Raw genomic sequence first — 25,114 nt, forward strand, 5'->3', positions numbered from 1 at the left:
GTCGGACGAAAGGCAGACAGATGCTTTGGGTCTGGTGTGTGATGAACAAAAACCTCTCTCTCGCTTGTTTTCCCCCTCTCTCTCCCTCTCTGTCTCTCCTTTCTCCTTCCTATTTTCCACACACCTTGCTTCCTGTCCTCCTTTCACTGTTTTTCCATCACTCTCCAGCTCACAGCACATTGTTAGGATTCTTGCTGAACACAAGAATCGCTGGTGGAAAACACCAATAATCCTAACAAAACCAGCACATTATGGGTTTTGTGGCTCAGAACACACAGAGGTAAAAGAAGGGCAAGATGAACCGAAAGTCGAGGGAGTGTTTTTTATTTTTCTATCTACAAATTTTAACACCATCGCCAGAATTTACGGTAAAGGGAATCACTGAAAAAGACAAAATATTAAGTGTTTGTATTGTTGAATTTTAAAAAAAAAGCTAAAAAAAAACGTATATAAAAAAAAGTCAGCATTGTAAAAATGATGTAATTCTACACCGTTACTGATTTTGATGCTCAGATGACCTTTTAAAGTATCAAGTAGAAAACATTTCCAGATTCAGCCCAAATTGCAATTATGATAACAGCAATTTTCCTTTCTGTCTTACAGGTTTGTCCTTTTCCTGCCTTTGAATCCCTGATGGAGTTGTCATGATGGCCAAAGAAATACCGCAGGACCTTTGAAGAATGAACTTTCCAAACCACTGGATTGTTCTGGAGGGAAAAGCCATCAAAGATCAAACGAAATCACCAACAGTAAAATCAAGTGGCCTTTTCTCAGTTCAAGGATTCTGCTTCAGGAGGCAAAACCAGTCATGACTTTTTAAGGAACTGGACTACAGAAGAGTGTTCTTTGCAAAAAAGTTCCATAAAATAACATTTGGACAGCTTATTATTAAACTAGCTGAAACCCGCACCAACCATTGGGAGCGACATGGCCAAAAGTGAATGACAAAGGCAAGAATGGATGGAAACCATCACTCTTCAGAGGCGTGTTCCTCAATGCCATGTACCCCCGTCTCCCCGTAGTTCCCCTACTGATCAGTGAGCCAATCTAGTAAAATCTGTTGTTTCTTTCAAAAATTCAACTTGAAAAACGCTTTGCAGAGTCTGTTTGTTTGTTACTCTAGGTCATCCTTTGAAAAAATATCAGAAACTCTATAAGGTGCGGTGGATACTATAAAAGAATCATAATGACTGGCCATGTTACAGTACAAACGGGTACTCTGCAGGTGGTAGAAATCCAGTATGCTCCATGACCTGCCTTGTATTCAGCAGATAACTTCAGATTGATTCGTGATCCCATGGATTAACTTTCAAGTTCTCACACAAAGACCTTTTAAGGTTGCCCTGGTGTTTTATTTGCTATACAACTACAAGCAAAAAAGCTCTCCCTGTATCTTTTATATTACATGTAGAGCCAGGTCGGATATCTTTTTTTTTTTTTTTTTTTTTTTTTTTTTTTTTTTTTTTTTTTTTAACTTCTGTTTTTGGTGAAAAATGGCTCTTTCATGGACAGCAGGAGCTTCGACACTGTTGGCAGCATTGGGTCTTCTTAGCTGCTGTGGTTTTGGATGGTGTGAGGCCTCAAGGACTAGTGGTTCAACCTCAGGAGGGAAAATACAGGAGCAAGGACCCTCGTCACTTGAACGAGTTAAGAGGGGATGGGTGTGGAACCAGTTCTTTGTGGTGGAGGAGTACACTGGCACAGAGCCACTCTACGTTGGAAAGGTAAGACTTAAATATCTTTGCGAGTAAATGTTGATTCCTTGAACTGCTTTTGAAAAGAAACATGACAGATTTTCAACTTGTAGTAAAATGAGTGCAGATGTCTGCATGCTTTTGTCATCAAGATGAATATCTTATTAGTAAGAAGCTTGCCCAGTCACATCAGCTTCATGTAGCAGCAAACATTTTTATAATAAGTCCAGATCAGTTCCTCCATGGTGAAAACTGTTCTTGTACTTGAGGAGCAGAGTAAATACATAGCACCCAAAGATAGATATACATCAACACAAATAGGCTTCCAAGGACAGGCACCTGTTTATAGATGAATTTACTGTTGGAGGAGTTACACAAATTCACAAGTTAGAATGCTCTTTATATGTAGTCACACACAGAAGTTACTTTAGACAACTTTAAAATCTCTGCAGTTAGGGTGCCATTTCCTGTACTTTTGTACGACAATGAAATTGCCTTCCATTATTGTCTCCTGCTTATATTTTTATCTACTGAAGTGATTCAAAAGGTTACAAAGAGTTAGTCATATTTTATTTTATATAGAAGCGCACAAGAATGTTGCTAGTGCCTATGCTGTAAAGCTAGTCTGTTCATTTATGTGGTTGCTTAAATTGACACCCCCCATAAAAATACCCATAATAATCCTGTTTACATTAACTTTGACTTTGTCTGGAAGGCTTCACGTTAAAGGCGTTTGTGAACTTTGGATGGTCTAAGCATGCACCTCTGCTCAATGCATTTGCGTTGCGTAGAAAACGTGCAAATTGGCAAAAATTGTTGGACTGAAATTTCACTGACTGCATGACTTCGTGAACACGACTTCAGCTGAGCCACTCCACCCACTTCAGCGGCAATGGTTCATTTGGAGCCTGTGAATTACTAAGCATACATTAGCACAAAAAAACGTACTTGTATTCAACAATAATTGTATTCTAATTTCTTCTATTTCTCTGCCATCTTTTCACCTGCATGCAATAGCAGAACCTTGAGGTCAAGACCATGACACCATGGGTTTAAGAACAAGAAGAGATAGAGATCAGCTCCAGTGATTTTCTGCAAAGAACTAGCTCTGAAATATCCTCTATCAGTATACAAGCAGTAAAACTTTTTTGCAAACTTTTTACTGCAAAGATGCTATGAAAAATGTAAAGCTCTAAATTTCACTAACATTGTGTTGTATGCTTAAGCTATGGCAGGCGCGTGACCTCATGCAACTGAAGACAAGCTGCTATTTTTTAAAAGAGCCTACCTTTTGCTGTCAGACGTTTTGTAGATCCTGTGTAACATAGGAGTCACTGTGGTTTTGACTTTCGTTTCAGTCCTGTGTTGCTGTTCTTGTTTTCATCTAGGAGCCTCATTGTTCTGTGATCCACTCTGCTTTGTTGTGCCACAGAATTTCTGAAAATCCACTGGCTACTCACAAACTGGGTACTTCCTGCTCATACTTCACATGAAAAGCTTTCCAAATGTGAGCCACTGAACAGCTTGTTGTGAAGCAGCTGTACGAAAGTTTTGACTTTAAAGTGATACATACTTCAAAGAAAGCTTGGCCCAGACTGTGTGAAACTGGTCTGCATCTAGATTTGGATATTTTTAGTTATCAGCTTCACTTGAAGACAAATACACAGAAGCAAGAGGCGATATTCACGTATTGTCAGCCATTATTTTTTTAATCCATTATCAGGTTAATTTGTCCAATCTTTAGAGTTTTTTAGATGCGATGGAAACGCAATATGCAAAAGAGACTCCTTGTTCTTTGTTTAACTCCTGTGGCTCCTTAATTCCTGAAACTATTTGGTAACAAAACAACATTACTCAGTAAGTACAGCCTTAGCTTTGCCCTTCTCTTCGATGTTGAGGACAATGTCTTGACAGCAGAAATGTGCTTATTGAATGTTAGTTTTCTAATGTAATGATAGACAATGAGCACGTCAAATCAAATCTGTTTGCAAATCATCTCTGTGCTATGTGTGCATTTGGGAATATTTTCCTCTTCTCTCCCCCCATCCTCCCCCTCATCCTCATCCTCATCCTATACGTCAGCTGTTTCTCAAATGAACCTCAGTGAGCTAATGAGAGTGGACAGCATGTACAATTCGATTGCCTTACATGGGACGTGATATGAAAAGACGGAATATTATTGCAGACAGCATGAGACTCAGCGATGAGTCACACACGTCAATCATGTGATCCCCTCGTTTCTAATCATTTAGACATGACAATTGACCAGCTAATATTGCAGCCGCATAAATCGATCTCTGTTCTTACGAATAAATGTAGATGTTCTCTAAAGCAGGGCTGGGTATTATAGATTAATTATCCTTTGGCCAGTATGTGTCTGCCATTGTGACTGTGCTGCATTCCTGCTGGCAAGATCAACAGGAAAACCAACAGGCAGCTCCGCCTGTGTGCTGGGAGACAGAGAGGAACTGAGTGATACATGAGGAAAGGAATGAAGGAAGAGGGAGCACTGCAAAGGGAGACTAGGAACGAAGGGGCTTCATACACTGACTTGTGATTCATTACAGGACAGAGGTCCAGAGAAGCCAGTGAACTGATATAAAAGGGTTGAAGGGAGCTCGAGGGAGTGACACAGCAGGAGGGAGAAGAGAGAAGATTTTATTAATAAAAATATATAAAGTTATTGCACTTCATCTGACTAGGGCCAGTGCTATCAGTTCTATTAATGGTGTGTGTGTGAGTGTTGATGTGACTATCTGTCTGTCTGTGTGTGTGTAACTCTCTTGCTCTCTCTCTCACACACACACACACTCATATGCAGATAGACTCTGCTGGATTTTTGGTATCAACACTTTAATTTGAGCAGTAGAGGATTAAAGCCAAGCAGTGCGCCTCTGTACTGGATAATTGCAACAAGCCGTTTTTTGTTTTTTTTTTCCATATTACTTTACTCCAACTCAGCAAACTTGCCAAGCTTGCTCTGTCTCACACTGTGGCTGCCACTACTCTGCTAATGAAATCAGATTTACCAATAAAATGGTCACTCACATGACTTTAAACCGGCAGCTTTGGTCCGTACATTTAGATAATGAATCCTTGTGGACTTAAATGATCCGACATCTATATTTCTTTTCTTGGCAGCTGCTTTTCAGAAAGGTGTTGTAATGAAAGGAAGCGAATTGGGAACACACTGGAAGTGTACCTTTGTACAAGATAGAGTTACCACTGAGCTCAGATAATCCTAAATGGCTGTTGTTAAAGGCAGTATAGGAGGTAAAAATGACACATTCTTCCTCTCGTCAGTCATGTTTCCCTCTCCCCTGTTTTGACAAAAGCTGTCTGAAATAAACCCATTGTGTGTGTGCGCGCGCACACGCGTGAGAGAGAGTCGGTCTATGTGTGTAGCATGTGCACATGCTTTTATATTCCTGCAACAAAAGGAGTACAGTTCAAGGGTTTTGTGTGCAGTTTCACAGTGTTTTTGAATCTGTCCAACTCTTTGATCTTCATGGATGTTTCTGGCATGGTTTTTCTTTTACCAACTCAGTATGAACACTGAAACCAGTGCTGGTACAGTCCATGTCCAAGATGCTCCTTTGTCCCATTTTAATGCTCTGCATTCAACTTAAAGCCAAATGAAACAGATGGCCTCATTTTTTTTGTTCACCGAAATGTCTCCATTCTTCTGAAGAATATCAGTTTGATTTATGGGACATCTCTAATTTTGGCTGCAGCAGGTTTGGTGTGCTGTTTTAACATACAGTATAATACTCAGTGAGGTGTAAAATTATGTTTTTTGGGGTTTTTTTTTTACTTTTGTTTTCTGAAGCTTTTAGTGGAAAAACAGTTTGTTAAAGGAAATGAATAAAAAGGTTAAAAAGGAGAAAATGATTGGAATATTTAATCTTTTAAATATTTTCTTGATTTAGACCAGAGCTTCTCAAGTTGTATGCGACACCTGAGTAATGTTAGATGGCAAAATGTTAAGGCCGTGTGTTTCATTGTGAATGAGAGGAAAAGTGTTTTGCCATGGACACAGTCAATCAGACAACAGAAAAATGCGCGCACCGTGCCTGTTAAAGCAATTCTCCTCGTTGTAATGATCCAAGCTATAATTAGTCAGATCTAGGTCCAATTGTAACAACATCACAAGGCTGTCATCAAAGAGGAACAAAACAGCTTAAGATCGGAGAGATGGAAAGAAAAACCGAAAGCAGAAAAAAACAGAAGCGGTCGGACATGGTGTTTTAGGTAACCACATTTTCCGTTTTGGAGGATAAGAAAGCCTTTTGTTTACTCTGCTTTGTCAGCTTTTATTTATTTTTAAGTACTGTTTTAAACATCATTATTACCATGTTACTCTGTTGTTGTTTTTTTCTCCTGTCTGTGTACGTCCATCCTCTATCTTCTGTCTAAGCTTCTGCAAGTCTGCATCCCGCCCCGCCTCATCCCAGCACCAGCACCCCCCTATTTTGATTCCTCTTGTCCATCTGACTTGGTTCCCTTTCTTTTTCCCCTCTGCCGTGCTTCCTTTTAGTCTCCCCTCTCGTCTCTGGCTCAATTTCCCATGGTCTGTAACCTTCCTTCCCCCTAGCTGTCTCCACCTAGGCTGTCTCTGATACAGTCACCTTGTTAACACTTTGAAGCTGTTAAGATCAGAGAGCTTGACAAGCTGCAGTGAAATGTGGCAGGCCTACTCCTGATTACACAGACTTAAAGACAGCCAATTTGCTCCTGCTTTGAAACCCTCAATAAACCAAGGACTCAGTGCGGCCCACGTTCTGCTATCTCCACTGCAAATGTAAAATCCTGCTCCACAAATGTCTTGCCACTCTGTTCTAGTCTACTCTTAAGCTTGTCATTAGAACATGTGCAACCTATCTGTTCTTCAGATGTTTTAAATTTCCAGTCAAGTCAGTATTTCTAACACCAAATTATCTCAAACCACTGAGTTTGTGCTTTAACATGCTTTTAATGTACAAACTAAAAAGAGCTGACTACCAAATAAGAAGGAAACTTTCAGTCACTGCATCTGAGTCATATGTCATCCCCTTCAGCAGGTTAGCCTACAGTGACAGCCAGACACTTTGTTATGACCCAAAGGTGAACCTGACAGGGCATCAACAACCTCACTCTCCCCTGAGTCACCCTACAGCCCTCCACTGTAAACCCTAAGGCATTTTTAACTACTACTTGCTCGAAGTTTGACTTCAGCCAGTCACTGAATCATAGTAACTGCTAAGCTGCTGTGATAAATTCACAATCTTTAGGAAGTTGTTGTATAACAAAATGTTATCGCTATATTCCTGTGCCATATACATGTTAACAGGGTCGCTGTAATCATTCTTTCCATAATGGCCATGAAACAGTATCTTTACAGTAAGAAAATACACTGTGTAAAATTGCTTTCCAAAGTTCAGCTGAAACTATTTGTACTAAACTTAAAAAAAAAACTAACTTAACCTGTAACTGAAGGAATTTATACAGCTGTTGTAACATCCAGCAAACATTAAATATACTGTAATGTTGCCATGGATTCAGTGAGTTGTGCTGTGGGCTATAACTTGAGCAGCATTTTTTTTTTTACCATATATTTCTTAACATTTTAGCAAATTGGCATAAAAGTATGCTGAATTAGCTGTTAGCAGTTCTCGTTTTAAAGTAATTTAACTTAATTTCCTCCATGACCTGTATGTTCACACCCTCTGCTGCAGCTCAAACTGCTGACCATGTTGCTAAGTGGGCCAAATAACAATAATTAACTTCCCATTGTTTTTATGCACCTGTCCTTTTCACCTCATGCATTATTTTACTTCCAGTCTCTCCCACCAGACCTCCGCTGGGGAGGCATCGCTCATACTTTGAAAACCCCTGGATAACCGAACCTGACGTCAGCAGATCCAAAAACATGAAGTTATCAGATCCAAAGAAAATCCTTCTCAGGATGTGTTGGTAAACATCAAACATAAAGTGTTCATAGAATGGTAAATGGTGATAAGTGGTGGTTTGTTCTCACTGTTACTACAAAAAAAAAAAAAAAAAATACTAAAATGGCCACAGAAACCTCTCAAACTGAAAACTCTAAAATTCACTTTCACTGCTGTCCATCGATGTGCTCAGTATATCCCAAACACTCATAGTTGTGCCAGCTATATTATGCTACTGGAGTGGCCTCCTGAGGTCCTGTGAGTGTTTTCATACTTGTTCTGTACTGTGAAAAAGGGTCACTGTTGGAATGTGTTGTTTGTGACTGAACTCAGGCTGAGCGAAGCTGCTGTTGGCTGTCAGTGAGGAAACCACCACCTTTCCAGGCTGTGAGAGGGCTGTGTGATCATCAAAAGCTAGATTTTGTGTGGAGTATTGATTTAACATTTATGGTGTTTTTGTGGGTCTGCACGTGTATGGTTTTGGTGTTTATACCGTCCTCACAATACTCCTGACCACCCCCTTGGTCAAGCCCAGAAGGTGGAGATACTATATTTTGCCACCATCACATTACTGCATTGAAAACAACACAGCTGGATAATCTAAAACACAAAACAGCTCTGAAAGACGCATTCAACATTTGATCAATGGAGGAGCTATGATTCGTGGTTATTCTCTGCAGTAGTGGCAACTTTGTGTTTTCTCCATCTTCTTCTCACGTAAATTTGTTAAGAGCACATTTGCACTCCTGGTTATTTTTTGCTAAGCGAGTGACGTCCTGGCTCTGACCTTTAGTTTGCAGAGAACAACTTAGCTAAGCGTAGTGTGTGTGTGTTTTTCAAGCTGCCAACTTGAATCACTCCAATGAGGATAGACTGACAGACGGATGGGTATATCCAGCCTGAGGGGGAAGAAATAGCATCATCCCAGCAGAATGATGAACTCACTGTGTACGTGTGTGTGTGTGTCTGTGTGTGTATGGGTGTATGGGTGCAAACATGTACAGTAAGTAGGTATATTTGGCTGGGTGCACACATGTACAGCAGGTAGGATTAAATTGCATGCATGGTGCCAGCATTTGAGCAATTTAATTAACACATGATGACAACATTTCACACACATTCTTGTCTGCAGAACCTGATTTAGGAATGCAGAGAGAGGGTAAGAGAGAGAGAGAGAGAGAGAGAGAGTATCAGGGAAACCAGTGGCGCATGAGTATGCACACTTTTATTAGATAACTCTCACAGTTTGGACCAATGAAACTTCTTTTATTATAACTGAAATATTGATACCGCCAAAGTATCCCGCAGTATATTTTCTCTGACTCTTCATGTATTTGTCTTCGGGATGATTCAGAATGGTGAGAAAAGGCAAAAACAGATAGATAAAAAGGGAGGTGAAAATGGATGAGGGAAGCAATATCAAGGCTCAGGCTTGCATTATTCCACAGTTTTTACGACAAATACTTAATGAAAACCCCCGTGAGGGTGATAGGAGCCTGTATTTAATTAAGCCTTAATAAAATATTAACCAGGGAGGCCAGGGTGATTTCCCCTCTCCCTTGGTCTGCTGTAGATTGAACCACAGTTACACTGCATAGACAGCTCTGAATTAGAATTTCAGATGGAAGGTGAGAGAGAGAGAGAGAGAGAGAGAGAGAGAGAGAGAGCAGGTCTTGTGCTCACTAAAGAGCCAAAGGGGAGGTTGGGATGGGGGACCAATGCTACTCCTATTGCTGCCTCTGGAATGTCTTCTAATCACATTAGGGGGAAAATATAGCTCTGATTTATAAGGGCTCTTTTAAGTTCACTTTCCAGCCCCGGCACCTCTATGTCTCTACCTTTAACAATCTTTGAAATGACTTTGATCTCCTAATTTGGGCGTCACATCCTGTGAAGGGCACAATGTACAGAAAAGGTGTAAATCATCACTAGAACTGTGGGGTCTTTTTTTTTTTTTTATGTCAGTGGTGATGGCTGGTCTATAGGGAGCTCAGAGAAGGCTTTAAGCTGCAATTGCTTGTGGGGAATAAGATAAGGAAATGGGTGGAAGACATGTACTGATTTCCTTTGGTCACGGCTGATGACCAAATGTCATTTTCTGACAACTATCAATTACACAAACCATCTGTATTCACAGCAGTTGAAACTAAATTTCGAAAAAAATTTAAAAAGTATGTGACAAATAATCTCAACTCACAGGTCCACACACTAGTCATTGCTGAATGGAGCTGGGTCAAGTCACTTGACCTAAGAATGATAGATAGATACTTTATTCATCCCCTAGGGGAAAATCACAAAGTATGGATGTTGGTCATGTGATAAAGAGTGGTTGGAAGTAAGGGGAAGATCATAACCTCTGTCTCGGTTCAATGATAACCTTTGGCATCAGATGTGAATGGAGTCCTTGATCTTTATCCAGCCGACCTCTGGCTCCTGGTCGATTACCCCTTCCCAGGTGATACTGTGACCAGGTTTGGTCTGCACATTTAAAGTCCCATCTTTTGGTCAGTGCCTCTTGGCCTGCCTTTAAATGTGCTCACACTGAATACGACGTTGACCCAAATATAAAATGCTCCTGAACACACACTAGTCCTTTTGGGAAAGTCACCCAAAAGGTACTGTTCAAAGACGGGATAGCCCTCATCAATGAAACTTGCATGAAAGAAGAACGTAATTCCCACATTTGTGCTCACACATTGTCATGTCAGGGTCTTGAAGCAATCAGGATGATTATCTCTGTCAGCCTTTTTCAGTCTTTATGAGCGCCTCGTTATGACTTCATGTGACAGCAGCAGTTCTTGGCTGTTTGACAGATGATTTGATCCCAGGTCAGTTTCCATAGTAAAGACGTTGTAGTGCATTTTGTCTCATTTTCACTCATCAGAAATTTGTTTTCCTTCAAGGCTGCAAAATGTGCCACACGAGCCACCAGAAGCTCCTGCAGATTAAAGTGGGCATCATAAACACTTTTTGGATGACTAACACGAGAAATGAGTGGGAGGTGGCCAACTATTGAATTCATACTCCGTACATTTAGGGGGCAGCATATAAGTCGTAGTGTCCACCCTGTACTGTAAGAAACAGGGAAATGCACTCTTTGGTCTCATCAGAAACTAATGTCCCACTGGTGCTATTTCAAATGTAATATTCAGAGAAAAATATTGGTTATTAGACTGGGTCTGATATGATGATACTTTTTAATCAGTTTTATTACATTAGCAACTGCTAAAGTGTTGTCTCAAAAAGAAAAACTTTAATCTTATTCATTTTGTTTCAATTGACAGATCCACACAGACTCGGACGAAGGGGAGGGTAACATCAAGTACACTATCTCTGGAGAAGGGGCAGGCTCCATCTTCATCATCGATGAGCTAACGGGAGACATCCATGCCACAGAGAGACTAGACCGCGAAGAGAAGGCTTTTTACACACTTCGGGCTCAGGCTCGGGACCGGCTCTCCAATGACCCTCTGGAACCAGAATCAGAGTTTGTCATCAAGGTCCAGGACATAAACGACAGCGAGCCCAAGTTTCTGGAGGGCCCCTATATCGGCAGTGTCGCAGAGCTGTCACCCATAGGTAAGGCGAGAAGCATGTCGCTCTATCAGACAGGGACCATCTGGATAGCTGTTTGAAGCTTTGAGCTCAGGATGGCCCAAAGGTGCACATACTGTACTGAATTACCAGTTATATTACAGCTATTTCCATGATGCATAAGTAGGGTCTATAACATAATGCTTTGTGCTGGGCTCGGGGGAAAGTAGAAACTGCCAAAAAGCACAATATGCTAAAATTCTCCCCCATAGTGGAGGTGGAAATAGGGAAAAGCAGACAGGAGATGCTAGATGAAAATAGATGTGGAGTCAGTGAATTTACTGTGGATGAGAGGAAAGTAGAATGGTGACATGGACATTTGAGGAGGATCCCCACATGGACTGTGTCAGAGCTATGACCCGTAGGTAGCAATGAGATGGAAAATGAAGGAGAGACACACAGGCATATAGAGGAGGGAGAGGTAGACGAATTGCATTTCTCCCAGATGAGCTTTGTGGCTGTGTTCTGACACACTGTTATGAGGCAAATGATAAAGGAGGGAATAAGGGGGGAAGAGGAGGAGAGGAGAGGCGCTTCAGAAGAGTAGATAATGGTGAGAGTACGCCACATTTTCACACAGGCTTTTGACATTTAAACCACAATGCTTTTAATCTTGACAAACATGTTTTTATTGTGAGCAACAGTATTAGCAGCGCCCCATGGCTGCTTAAAATTCTCAGCGAAATGGAAAAGACAGGTGAATGAGGGTGTCAGAGGCTTCATTAGCATGGTATTAATGTCAAAGACACAGCTGATGTTTAATAAACAAAATTCTGTGTGGCTGCCAAGCGATATCACAATACCATGTGTGCTCAGACTCTTGTGTGTGACACCGGTATGTGCATATGTGTGTGTCTACTCATAGGTAGCAGAGGTGGGGGGGGTGCTTCTTGTTTGAGTGACTCCGGGAGTGGTGAAAAATGGAATAGCTCTTCCCTGTTCAAGCCTGATTAGAATTAATTCCTGCTTCCTCAGCCTGATCCAAACCATGGGCATCTCTGCCTGCAGTGCTCTCTAAAACTGAATGGTGTGTGTGTGTGTGAGAACGAGAGAGAGACAAACAGAGCAATTGAAAGGAAGGTAGCAAAAACAGGAGAGAGATAAAGGGAATATAAAAAAAATGCAGAATTTTGGATAAAGATGCAAAAGCCTGGGAAGCTAGAGAGCTATCATCTCCTCCTGAAGAAAGGGAGGGACGGCGTCATAGAGACCACGCTCAGTTAATATCAGTTAATTTAATCTAAATGCCCCCCCCCCACCCCACCCCGACCCTGTCACACTTCAGTCAAATTACACTGTAAATGAGTGTTCAGTTCATGTTTTAAACATTGTTGTGGAACACAAGCACTAATGAGGTAACAGCTACTGCTTAGTCAAGCATTCTCCTGCCCTGTCTCTGTTTCTTCTCTTTCCGCTGTTCTCCTGTTGAACATCAGCTAAGGCAAGCAATATTTTTTGGCATGTCAGTGATAAGGTCACAAGCACAATGACAATAACTGAAGGGAGTGAAAAGAAAAAAGGTGTGGGGCTGACCAGCTTAACCGCATCTCACCAGCTCACGGGTTTTTGCTGCTCATTGTTCTCCTACTGCTTGTGTGAAGCATAGCTCAGATTGGTGGAGAATATCACTTGTCTTCAAGTTGAATTTGTTATCAGAGGGCAAGGCCTGCCATTTACAAGCAATGACACTACTAAGAAGTACTGCCTGTGTATCCAAAGCCTGATAGCTTATTCCTCTTTGCCGTAGACCTCTGTTGTTGTAAACAAACTACTATAAACACATCAATAAGCTACACCGTTATACTGGCTGGCATGTTTCTTAATTATTATTATAGGAACATGGGCGCTGTAGTTAATTTTGGGTCAATCCCACACATGCTGTCCTGCTGCTGTAAATACTTGCTGCAGAACCAAATGTGTATTAATCTGCAGCTAAAAATAATTCCCAGCGCTGTTAACTCCTGTTTCATTAACATCTGTTAAAAACTACATTGCACAGGTGTTGCAGGAAATTACTTAGCCTTCTTTGAAAATCAACTTTATTTTTGTAATCTGTTTTGAAAGCTTTGCGTCGTCATTAGGAAGGAATAGACTTGGGCTGAGTGCCTTTGACAGAGTAGGTAAGTCAGACGGTATTGAGAGATGGACTAAAAGCAGTGTTTGTTTCAGTCTTAAAAATATAGAAACACCAGCTTTGTCCTTTATGCAAAATGTTTCTCCAAAGGTTTAATATTTACACGTATCAGCCACAACATTAAAGCCAGTTGCCGGTTTTAATGTGGTGGCTGATCGGTGTAGTTTGTTAATTTGTTTGCTTTTGCGTAATGTCCCTCGCTGTCTCAACACCATCCATAATTTGCTTTAATTTGTTCCAGCTGTGAGTAGCTCCTCTATTTCTTCTGTACATTGTAATGTTCATTAAGCCCACAAAAATGATGGAGATTATATAAGCATGCTGACATCTTTAGTACCGTACACTTAATTTTGTCACTTTTCCTTTCTGAACGCGCTATATACTCAAAAGCTGTGTTAAAACCAGTACTTTTTTTATGTAATTTGGACACAGCTCCTGTGATCTAAACCTGGGCTGTGTTTTATGCTGTGATGGAAGCAGGTTGCAAGCATTAGCCACGCCACCGATATGCTCACTGTGCTGTTTTACGGCCAACCATACAGCAAAGTGCCTCGGAAAACGTGAGGCCGTAATAGTAAGAAAGTAATCAGTAGTCTGCTGCTTGAGGCATATTCATTTTTACTTATCACTCCTGTCATGTCTCCCTGTGCACGTCTTTGTCATAGCTTTACAGCCTCCCCCCTGCCTCCCCCTTCTTTTTGCAGAGGCTTCCTGTCTGTCTGTCTGTCTGTCTGTCTGCCTGCCTGCTTAGCATCTGCTGCCAAAAATAACACTTGTGTACATAGTCTGTTTGTTTTTCAGGGTTGGTTAACTCTAAAAAGGAGAAAAAAGGGAATATGAAACAGGAGTGGCAAAGATGATGATAAAGTGTGAGGGCCTGAGCTCTGTGTAGTCCTGTGGAAAATGTGTGGCTAATGAAATTGCAGTCCTAAATCAAATTTGTAGTGCATGGGTGATTGAATGTTGCTTTGAGAACCATGCATGTCTTTATGCTGAGGCAGAGGACAGATCATGGATGGAGTCGCCCTGCACAACGCTGGCTGTGTCCTCTGACTCATGATGATAAAGACTGTGAAAGATGGATTTTATACAGTGCGTAGGTAGAGGACATCCTGGACTGAACGTAACCAAAAAGAAACGTGGAGCTGACTAGAAGATGCTGATTTCTGCTTACTTGAATTAATCACAGATCAAATTAGATTTTCTACTTTATAGTATACATATTCCAAAGTCTATAAAATGCAGTTTATTTCATCCAAACTTAGACAACAGTGTGGCCTAGAGGTAAAGAGCTTCAATGATAAATGGCAGTTTGCTGGCTCACTTATCACCTCCAGCAGGAGGGTGTATTTTTAGCTACTACTTCTGAGCAAATGTAACGTATTTGATGTATCCGATCTCTGAGTGAGGTTTTGAAAACTTTTTCAGCACATCGCACAGTGTTAGGTGTACACCACTTACCGAATCGGTGGTTAGCACTGTTTTCACACAGCAAGAAGGCCCAGAGTGTTAAACTTGTTCAAAGCCAACTGAGGAACTTAGTTTGCGTGTTGTCTCCATTCCCACCCTGGGTTGGACAGACAACCTGTGCTATTGTTTCCCAGTGCACGCATGATGAGGAAATTGAGGAAATGGATGGATATGTCTGGCCAAAGAAATAGATTTATTTCTGTGAGGAGATGCATAAATTTTACTCATATAGTGGTGCATTGGAGCAATGAATCCTCCATCTGCCTTTTGTTTACCTTCCTCCCTCTGGTGGTGCTAAGCACTTGCACAGCAGAACAGTGAATTCATCATTTCCCTGTCTTTACTCCTGTGCACAAGGATCAGTAATCTTGAACAGTAATCTTTCAAAACTGAACCCAAACAACAGTAATTGCTCATCACTGTTAGCCTGTGACTGTAGTGCAGGGTGGCTGCATTACACTTACCCTTCACAAAACATTGAACCCCGTTCTGAAGGCATCCTGCAGAGTGTCACTCTGTGAAGGATTCTTCATTTTTATTGACATTTTTTTATGTAAACACAAAAGAAAAAAAAACAATTATATATTAGAAATTCTGGGATAGCTTGAAGAGTGGGTTGGACTAAATATCTGACCTGTTCGGATTGTACAGGCTTTGGTATGGCTGCATGTCCCTCAGTTTACTTCAGCTTGTCTCGGACTATTCTCTAACTTAGCTGCACCGTGGAACTTGTATGTATATCAATGCATATGTATGTAGCTTATATGCAGAAAGAAAACAAAACGGTTTTATCTGATGTAAAAATAATGCAGCTGTAGTTGTTTGCATTAACAGTTTTAATTCATTACGTTTTCTAGGCTTAAAGGAGATAAAGATGCTTTGGATTCTGAAACCAAAAACTGTGCATTATAGGTTTATGTGATTAATGGATACTCACTTTCAATCCCTCTTATTATGGCTCATCATCCCTTGTATTTTCTGAATAAAAATGGACCCATCATTAATGTAAATAACCTGCAATGTTAAAAGCTAATGTTGCCTCATGTCCATTTGCGAGGTAAAGTTAGAGGTACAGGTCTTTCCATTTAAAACATCTGTCCTTCGATTATACAATACCTCTAATTCATCTCTTGCAAAAAGGCCCATCATACTACAAGTCCCAGTAACATTCACTGAGACCACTTAAAGTTACATAATGTGTTAACATGTAAAGATTAGATAACCTCAAATGCTGGATTTTTTAAAAATAAGATAAAAGGTAATTTAAATGCAGGCATAAAAGACTGTATGGATAGTTACAGTGATATATGTGATATATATATTTTCTGAGAATAGTTTAATAGTTTCGGAAAATGTGGATTCTCTTTTCTTTTTTTTTTCTTTTTTTTTTTTTTTTGTTTGCTGAAAAGATCAATTCACACACACATTATGGAGCTAGAACCATAAGCATGTAGCTAGAACCAGCAGCCAGGGAGTTCAGCTTAGCGTAAAGACTGAGAGCCATGTTGATCATCTCATCTAACCGTCTCCTAGAAAGAAAATGAGTGCATTTCTCAAAATATCAATCTATTCCTTTTCGAAGAGAGTCAGAGTAGAGGGTATAGATTTGATCAGAACATGATTGTGTAGCTGACAAGAGTGCTACTGAATAGTAAATTTAGTTTTTGATGTTGGTGTGTGTGCAAAGATGTGTTACCAGTACTTGCATCGTTATACTTACAGGTAGGAAAGGTATGAACAAGGTGATGTAGGGTATACAGAGAAGGCCATTTGGCAGGTGATGTATGGCCCAGTGGATCTCACCCTGATGGTTTCTTGGAAAGACAAGGAAAGGTTTTATAGAAGGAGCCACTTTTCAACTGGTTTTACGTTGAGTGCTAAGTGGTGTGGGTAACTTATACGTCTTTGTTATTACTCTTAGTAAAAGGGAATGATTAATAGATGGCAAGGCTTCAGGAGAAGCATGACTGTGGCTGCATTCACGCTGGCAGAGAGTCTAAGCAGAGTTGTATTTTACGTTCAGAGTTTGCCTGTTAAAAAAGCAAAGGCACAATAGTCAAGAAACATTTGTAGAAATCAGCAGGGAAGTCATCAGGTCCTGGCGGTTTGATTGTAGGCAAATTGTTATGTGCAGTTGAGAATTCAAGTGGTAGTATATTGGCTTGTTCTTCAGTGAGATGCAAGTAAATAGAGCTGATGTCTTCTTAATTTGAGTTGTGTTTTGTTCAATAGAAGTTGGTGTAAAACCTCTGAAAATCATTACTTATTTTCTAGAGGGACTGTGGGTTTCCCTGTTGATTTTTTTTTTTAGTATAATAATTGATATTTTTTCTTTTTTCCATTCAAGTTCATTTGCCATGTATTTTTCAGATTTGTGATCTGTTAGGAATTGCATTTCCTTATTTATATCATTTAGTTGAAATTTGTTTTTTTCTTACTTCATTTTGAGTTTTCTCTCTTACATTACCCCCACTGATAATTTCAAATTAATTAGTTTTAGATTTCAAATTAGCTTTTTGTTCATTCTCTTTCTTTTTTCATCAACTATTTTTTCTCTTACTTTTTCTTTCCCAATGCAATACGGAGCTTTGTCTTTAAAATGGTGCTTTCAAGATTCCAAATCCACTTCGCTGAAGATAATCAAATATTTGTCTAATGAAAATATATACTACATATATAATACATATTATGGCCATCTTTTTACCCAGACTAGAGACAATTTATCAGCACATTTTAATCTTCAGTGTGTATACAGTACTTATTTAAAGATATGTAATGAACATCCCTATTGAGGCATAATGTTGAACAAGTGTAACTGTGGAAGTAAATAGAGATGGGACATTTCTTTCAGATTTTTGTGTTGCCTCAGGCAGTGTGCCTCATAGTACTAATAGATGTTAGCAAGGATTTAGGCACTGAATTTACTTTTTTTGTATTTATCTGTTGTTAATGTTTACAAAATGCTTTTGGTTATTCTAATGGACACGATTTGATTTCAGGTATGGAGCACACTAAGTTTCAGGATGCCATGACTACAGCACAGTTCCTAACAAATAAAATATGCTGTGCAGTATCGGTATGGGCAGATTTGCTACCACAAAAGATGTCTGTCTAGTAGACAGGTGCTTCATAAAATATCTGAAGTGAGATACAGAGAATGATAAGACTGGAATCCCAGAGAGCAGCATAGGAGAAGCACTGTGGAATGTAATTTTAAGTGTCTTCTTAAAGGTCACCACCCTTTCTATCACTGCGTACAAAAGTATAACATTGATGTTAGACTTGCACACAAAATGCACAAACTAACTGGCATTGGAAGGGTGTTTGTGGTAACCCAAACAGAGAATCGCACAAGGCAGAATAAAGCAGTAAAGAGACAGCCTATATCAAACACAGCTTTTCCACTGTGCGTCTTTGTTAATACCAGGTGGCTTACGTAGGATGACATGTTGGGCTAATGTATATGTTTTTGGAAAGCCTCATCATTAATATTTGAATTGGATCCATCTCTTTTCCCTTTGGTTTTGCCCAACCATAGTCAGTGTTTAAATATTTATGTAGCTTTGAGCTAGGCTTCAAAAGTTTAAAAAAACCCAGAGGCTAAAGTAATGTCAAACTGGTATGCTGCCAGTTTTTGACAATACTACATAGTCATATGGGTTGGCATCTTCTACGGTTAACATTGGATAGACTGAGCTTTTAGACACAATATCTAGCACACATCCTGTGGAGACATTATTGCAGTGGCACAGTGGCACCCCAAGCTAATGCTTATGCTCCACACGCCCAGCTAATATTGAAGTAATAAAGACAGGCCTTTTCCAATTTGAAAGCAGTATTACACCGTGTTACAACATGCATACTAAGACATCCGTCACGCTGTTATTATTATTATTATTATTTTTTTCAATCCTTATGCAAGCTGACTGACAAAGTAGCACAGTTTGTCGGCTTTGAAACCATTTACTCAATGAAGCAGACATCCTTTCCTACCACTCAAAGGTCAGCTGACAGCGAGTGCATTGGGTGGAAATCTGGTTAGGAGGGGCAGGTCCTGATGGTGGAATCGCAACAGGGTGAAAAGTTTCCACAGAGCTAATCCTGTGATTGATGTGGTTCCATTAGAGCGGACCTCAGGACCTCTGGGTGGCAGAGATGTGGCACGACACGTCTGTGCCGTACCCTCTAAACCTCAGGTAACACTGACTGACAAGTCAGTGTCCAAAGAACAACGGGCAGCCAAATAGCAGCCTGATAATGGACATTAAGCTGACCACTATCCTCAGCTCTTATCCTCTAATGACCCAAGCTGATGTAGTGTAGAATTACCAAACACAAAGAACAACAGAGTTTAAAGGAGCACTAGAGTTGCCTTACATTTGTCCCATTCTCTATCAAAGACACAATCTCATATATAAAGCCAGGAAAAATTGACAAAACACAAAGGCCAACAGCAGAAATACATTTATAGACAATGTCCTGAACTTTCATTTACTAAACACGTCAGCATCCAAGGCTTTGTTATCTATGTAAATCCCACCACACTCCATGCATTTTTAAGAATCATTTTAAAGTCACTTTGTTGTTGTTGACCAAATGTTTATTTTAATGGAAACAGTACTGATTTTAGGTATCAAGCACACTGAGTTTCAGGATATCATGAGTATTGCACAGTTCCTGACAAATAGAAATATGCTGTGCGTTATTGGTATGGGCAGATTTACTAGTACAAAAATATCTAGTAGAAAGGTGCTTCATAAAATACCTGAAATGGGATATAGAGAATGATGAGGCTGAAAGCATTGTGGAATGTACTTTTTAAGTGTCTTCTTAAAGGTCACTGGCCTAACTATCACAGCATACAAAAGTATAACATTGATCTTAGACTTGCACACAAAATGCACAAACTAACTGGAATTTGAAGGGTGTCTGTGGTGACTGAAACAGAGAAATAATACCAAGCAGAATAAAGCAGTAAAAAGAAAGCCCTGTTCAATAATGCTTTAAAAATTAATTTATATTAATTGACCAATATTTTTCAAACTTTTTTGTGTCACCCAAAATGATTTTCCTAGTCTTGTTTTGGAAAATGACCTGCACACATGCAGGAAATCATAGCTTCATGGCTTGAAACTGAGAAGTAAGGGGTCTTTGTAGGAATTAAGTTATAATGCAACAAAATAAACGCTTTACTGTAGGTAGGGTTAGCTTTGTGGATAAATTGTTTAAAACAAGCAGCACGTTTTATTTAGTCTTCTTTTGATCTCTCTCTGTCTCTCTCTCTCTCTCACTCACACACACACACACTCAGCACGACAGAGAAATCCCCCGCTTCTTTTGTGTGTAATGTGAGAACTCCACCAGGGGATTAAAGTAATAATCACCCTTCCTGTTGCTTTGGTCCAGAGAGGTTGCCCAGGAGGCTGCAAATTGCTGCAGTCACCATTAGGATAGCTGGGGCCTGTCATGCTAACAGTAGATGAGACATTTGGAGCAGCAGGATCACAGGAGGGAGCAATGCAACAAGGCAGGAGCAACTTACAATCAATATTCTCTGCCAGCCACCTTTATGTATATGACCAGTAACATCCACCATTATGTGCTCAACCGCAGTCCCTGACATAATTGATTTTGGTTGATGTGTGTGTATGGTCATGTGTATGAATCAGTATGGGTGAGGGGGGAACAGCGAGTGGGAGCGAATGTGTGATTCATTGTGTGAAGAGGCATGGAAGATGCATATGACAACAGCAGCACGATACAGTCACAATTATGAAATTGATTAAGGCTCTTATTTTGTCAATCAAGCAGAAAAGCATGGACACTGTCTTTGGTTTCTTGTACATTAAGTATTTTGACATTGTGCAAGAAATAGACTGTCTAAAGCAATTATGTTGACACCTGGCCTGCAAAAAAGGTTTTAAGAGTAAAGAAAGGATTCTGCTCAGAAAAGTCTCTGTGCCTTAATGTTTGAAATGTACCGAATGTGTTCTAGGTTGTGAGATTTTTGAAATCATTTGTCCAGAGATAAATGCTCCAAAGTAATGAGAGGTTGAGATCTAAAGTTGACATGCCACACTGTCCCGCAATACTGTCTTACAAAACAAATAATGATCCGATGTATTAAAAAATACAAGTTCAAAGGCTAACAAAGATTAGATTTACGATCTCTGTCAGGAGAGATGAAAAATATCCCTAAATCCTTGTAGAGATCTCGAAGAGGATCAATGTAAGCAGGCCATTGGCTTTTATGACATGGCAGATTTTTCTTTCCTTTATACTTCACTCTCTCTCTCTCTCTCACCCTCCTTTCTCTCCCTCGCTCCCCCCCCACCCGTCTCTCCTGGGGCATTTATGTGGATGAGAGAGGAATGAATCACAGTAGAAGTAGTGAAGAAATAACTTTTCATGTGAAAACACCTCAGCTTTTATGGCTTTACTAAATGATCCATAATGCGGGCGGGGAGCACTCAGTCCTGCAGATTAAGGCAGGTCGGAGTAGGAAAGGGGCTCAGTGCTGCAGCCGTTAGACCCCTCCACTGAAGCTCGCACCAGTACGGCACCAGCTGAGATAGACACAAATCTCTTTTACGAGGCTGCCTCTTAAATAGCTGTCAGTCTAGTGTCTCACACGTGGCACACTCTTCCAGCTCCCCTCACAGTAATTGAACCATCTCTCCCAGGGTGCTGAAATGGTGTGGGAAGCCATTCCGACAGCCTGTGTTGATACCATTAAACCAAACTCATGCATAAATTTAACTATATAGCCATTGTCACCCACCCTCCGCTGAATCCTCCTCATCCCCAAAAACATCCCCTCTCTTTACTCCATTTCACCAGAGATGGTCCCAGGGTTAGTTTTCATCTGAATATTATTTACATTATCCTTCAGTGGGTAATGTGCACTGCTTAAATACCATTTGCAACACTGACTATTAATATATTATTATTTTGGAAGGACTGTTGCTTCCTTGTCCCGCGTTCCATGTTCTATCCACCATGACAGTGTTATAGCATTGTCAGAAGTTGCAAAAAATCATTTCAAAGCTACATGTACCAGATACAATAACTAGTGCAGCTATTCAAAAAATATAATAATATTCATATTTTATCTAATACAACAATTATTATAAGTGGCAACTTATTTACTTAATTAGCTGCTAGTCTCATGTACACAGAGGGTGCATTATTGAGGATTTATCATGATATAACAACAGAATAATAACTGTTAAATAAAGATGGAAAATAATATGTAATAAAGAGTTCCCGTTCAACCCCAATTATGCCCCAGGCACTTTGCTCTGCTAGGGGACTTACAAGGAATAACAAGGCCATATCCTCATTATAGTTGCACAGCAATGAGATGGTATAACCCTGTCTAGTCCTCCATGGTGAAGCAAGTCACTGGGAGAAACATTGCGAAACAGAGTTGCTCTCATTAATGCTCTGATGAATGCTTGGGAAACAGCAAAATTATAATTTGCTGTCGCATGATCTAATTATTATACAAAAAATCTGTTACATTTGAAAATTAGAATATGAAAACTAGCATGACTCTGACTTTCCTCTTTTAATATTGTTTTAATGGTGAGATCCGCAATGTAAATATCTGCAGGCAGCATACATTAGTTCCACCCTAAGTAGAGGCACTGAAAGCACGACTAAGTGAGGTGACTAAATATTTATTTGTTAAACAAGTGTCAAAACTTGGCTCAGACTACCGGCAAAATTAAGGTCACACATACAGTATTTATAGAATAACCTACCAAGCTGCAAACTATTGTTTCACTCTTCTCTTCCAGTCTACAATTGCACTCTTGACCTTACCCAATTTCTGACCAGGTATGGTCAGAAATGTGTCAGTTCTGTTGCACCTGGAAGAACACCTAACAGTGTAACAGTGTGAGAGTGTGCTGTAGTAAACACTAATGCAGTGAGGTTAAAACATCAACCACTTGGTGTCAGCAAAATAATTTCTTTCTAAGTGTTTATCTACTGTTTAGGTAAAAAAAAAACAGAGGCAATAACATGAAGTATAATTAACTGTGTTGTTCAATTTCATTCGCCTTGTTATTGCAGGGATATGTGAAGAATAAGTTGTGTTGTATAAACAAACCAAACAAATCCAGCCCAAACAAATGTGTCCATGAGGGGGAATAAAGAGAGACAAACCTGTATATTTTGGTCATTAAAATTATTATTGCAACACTACATGCTCCCTCTTCTGAGAGCAATTTGTGTTTCAGGTTTTAGTTGGTGAAAGAAAAACAACTCTTTAGATAATGAATATCTGAAGCTGTCTGTGAAGATTCTCAGTCATTCAGGTCATGTTTATCCAAGAGGAGTTGAATCGAGGGCAACTGGGCTTGGCTGTAGATCTGTAGTTTTCTAGTTTTGTACATTTCAGTTCAGGGCAAAAGAAACCTCTTGGATGAAAGGTGAAACGTCTTCAAGATCCAAGTCCAAGTCCACTTACCCTGGATTCAAGCCTCCTTGGAACATCTGGAGCTTCTCTCCATTAGACATACTGTACTTCTCCTGTAACTGCTCTATGCATTACATTCCAATCTGCAGAAGTCAATATTTTTTATTGAATTCCCATAAGTCCATCAAGAGTAGAATCTGCTTAAGTGAGACGCTAGCCACACCAACAGATAATGTAAGTAATGACTTCTCCTACTGAAAACACTGATGCATGCCAGAGCTTTAATATGAACCTACGTGCCAAACTCACTGCCTCACTTCTCTTTTTAATATAAACACAATAAAGAAGCATTTGCATTTATATAGTTCTTCCAAGCCATCTGACGTTGCTGCCAGCCTGTACCCAGAAACAGCTGAGCGTTGAACTGATTGTTACCTGGGGAAAATTAAGATAAGGGAGTAATCCCATGGATGAAAATGGCTTTGTTGGACCCACAGCAGAGGAGCCAACCAGGTAGGCAGAATTAACAAACCCCTGCCTGTTGCCAGTAATGAAAATGCTTAGCCTCTATACAGCCTTATGTTTTTAATTCAATAAGAATGATATCTCCCCCATCCCCCAACCGGGATGTAGCATATCGGGATCCTCTAAGGATCAGGCTGATGTGTACTTTTGCATATTTGGATGACTCAATGACTGTATATGAATTAAAGGCTCATTCCATCCTAGTTAATATTCAATGCTTTGAATCCACTGGGAGCTGCAATATATCAGGATTTAACTGAAAACCACACAAGGTTGTTGACAGTACCAGAGGTCATGACTTGAAGGTGTTGCACACATTGGAGAAACGCTGGTCCATCCATTTGTCCCTTCATTTTTTTGTGCATCCAGATTTATCCCTTTTCACACCAGTTGTTTCTTAGGACAGTTTACCTTTGAGCTAATTTGTCACATTGCCATGTAGTTCAGAATGGCTGCAGAATACCACACCCACATTCAGTAGTATCATAGGCCAGGTAGAGTGCAGCATCATATGCTAGCTATATGTTCGCATGCAAACAGACCAGCACCTAGCTACATAGACCGAGAACAAAAGAGTGCTATAGGTGACAGCAGCAGGGTAGTGATCCAAGCTGTCTGATTTAATGGCCGGGTGACTTTAATGATAATCCACTAGCCTCTCCCTCCCTTAGGAGATCTGTTGGATGACAGGAAACAAACAGTGCTCTGACACTTCCCACTAATTAGCATCATTAGCATACGGCCATTATGTGGCTGGACAGTAGCATGACAGGGCTCTGAGAAAGGCTACAGCGGTGACCTTTGGTGGACAACACCAGCTGTCAGTAATTACCCATAGCATTGGCCAAAGGGATGGAGACAAAGACTGACTCCTTGTCCTTGAGGACCTATGGCGCCCAGGAACGTCTCCCTTTTTATCTTCTTTTGCCTGTAAGTGAAGTTATTTATAGAAAGAAAAGAAATGTGCTCACATGCTCAAAGGCAAGTATGCGGTTGTTTCTTAACCTAAAAATGAAGAACCTTAAAGTTTTATAGGCTTTAGGCAAAGCTTTAACTAAAATGTGTGACTAAATGGAGAGATGCGCCTGCGTATTTGCTGCCAGAGGCTTGTGTATGCACGCTGTTGACAAATATACGACACAGAGTGGGAAATAATGACTTTAACAGTGTTGCTCCACAAATCCCAATTTTAAGGTTTCATGTGGAAATGACTCTATTCTCTGCCTAAGTGCCAGTAATCACAAGTATTTGTTTGCGGTAGATTTCTTGAGTTTCAAACAGTCTTTGAGAATATAATGTTGACTTTATGACTGCATGTTCCCTTTCATCTCAAAACACAACTTCT

General features: G+C 40.1%; 1 protein-coding gene across 1 annotated transcript in view; it reads left to right on the plus strand.

The window, feature by feature from the left end:
• The first annotated feature begins 1,493 nt into the window (after positions 1–1,493).
• LOC121179097 (cadherin-22-like) overlaps positions 1,494–25,114 on the plus strand; it is a 66,574-nt gene continuing 42,953 nt past the window's right edge. Inside the window, exons 1-2 of the mRNA XM_041033720.1 lie at positions 1,494–1,724; positions 10,906–11,200. Coding sequence (XP_040889654.1) covers positions 1,494–1,724; positions 10,906–11,200 — 526 coding nt within the window. The remainder of the gene's footprint in view (positions 1,725–10,905; positions 11,201–25,114) is intronic.

The sequence above is a fragment of the Toxotes jaculatrix genome, chromosome 3 (assembly GCF_017976425.1).
Source record: "Toxotes jaculatrix isolate fToxJac2 chromosome 3, fToxJac2.pri, whole genome shotgun sequence".
Classification (NCBI taxonomy): domain Eukaryota; kingdom Metazoa; phylum Chordata; class Actinopteri; family Toxotidae; genus Toxotes; species Toxotes jaculatrix.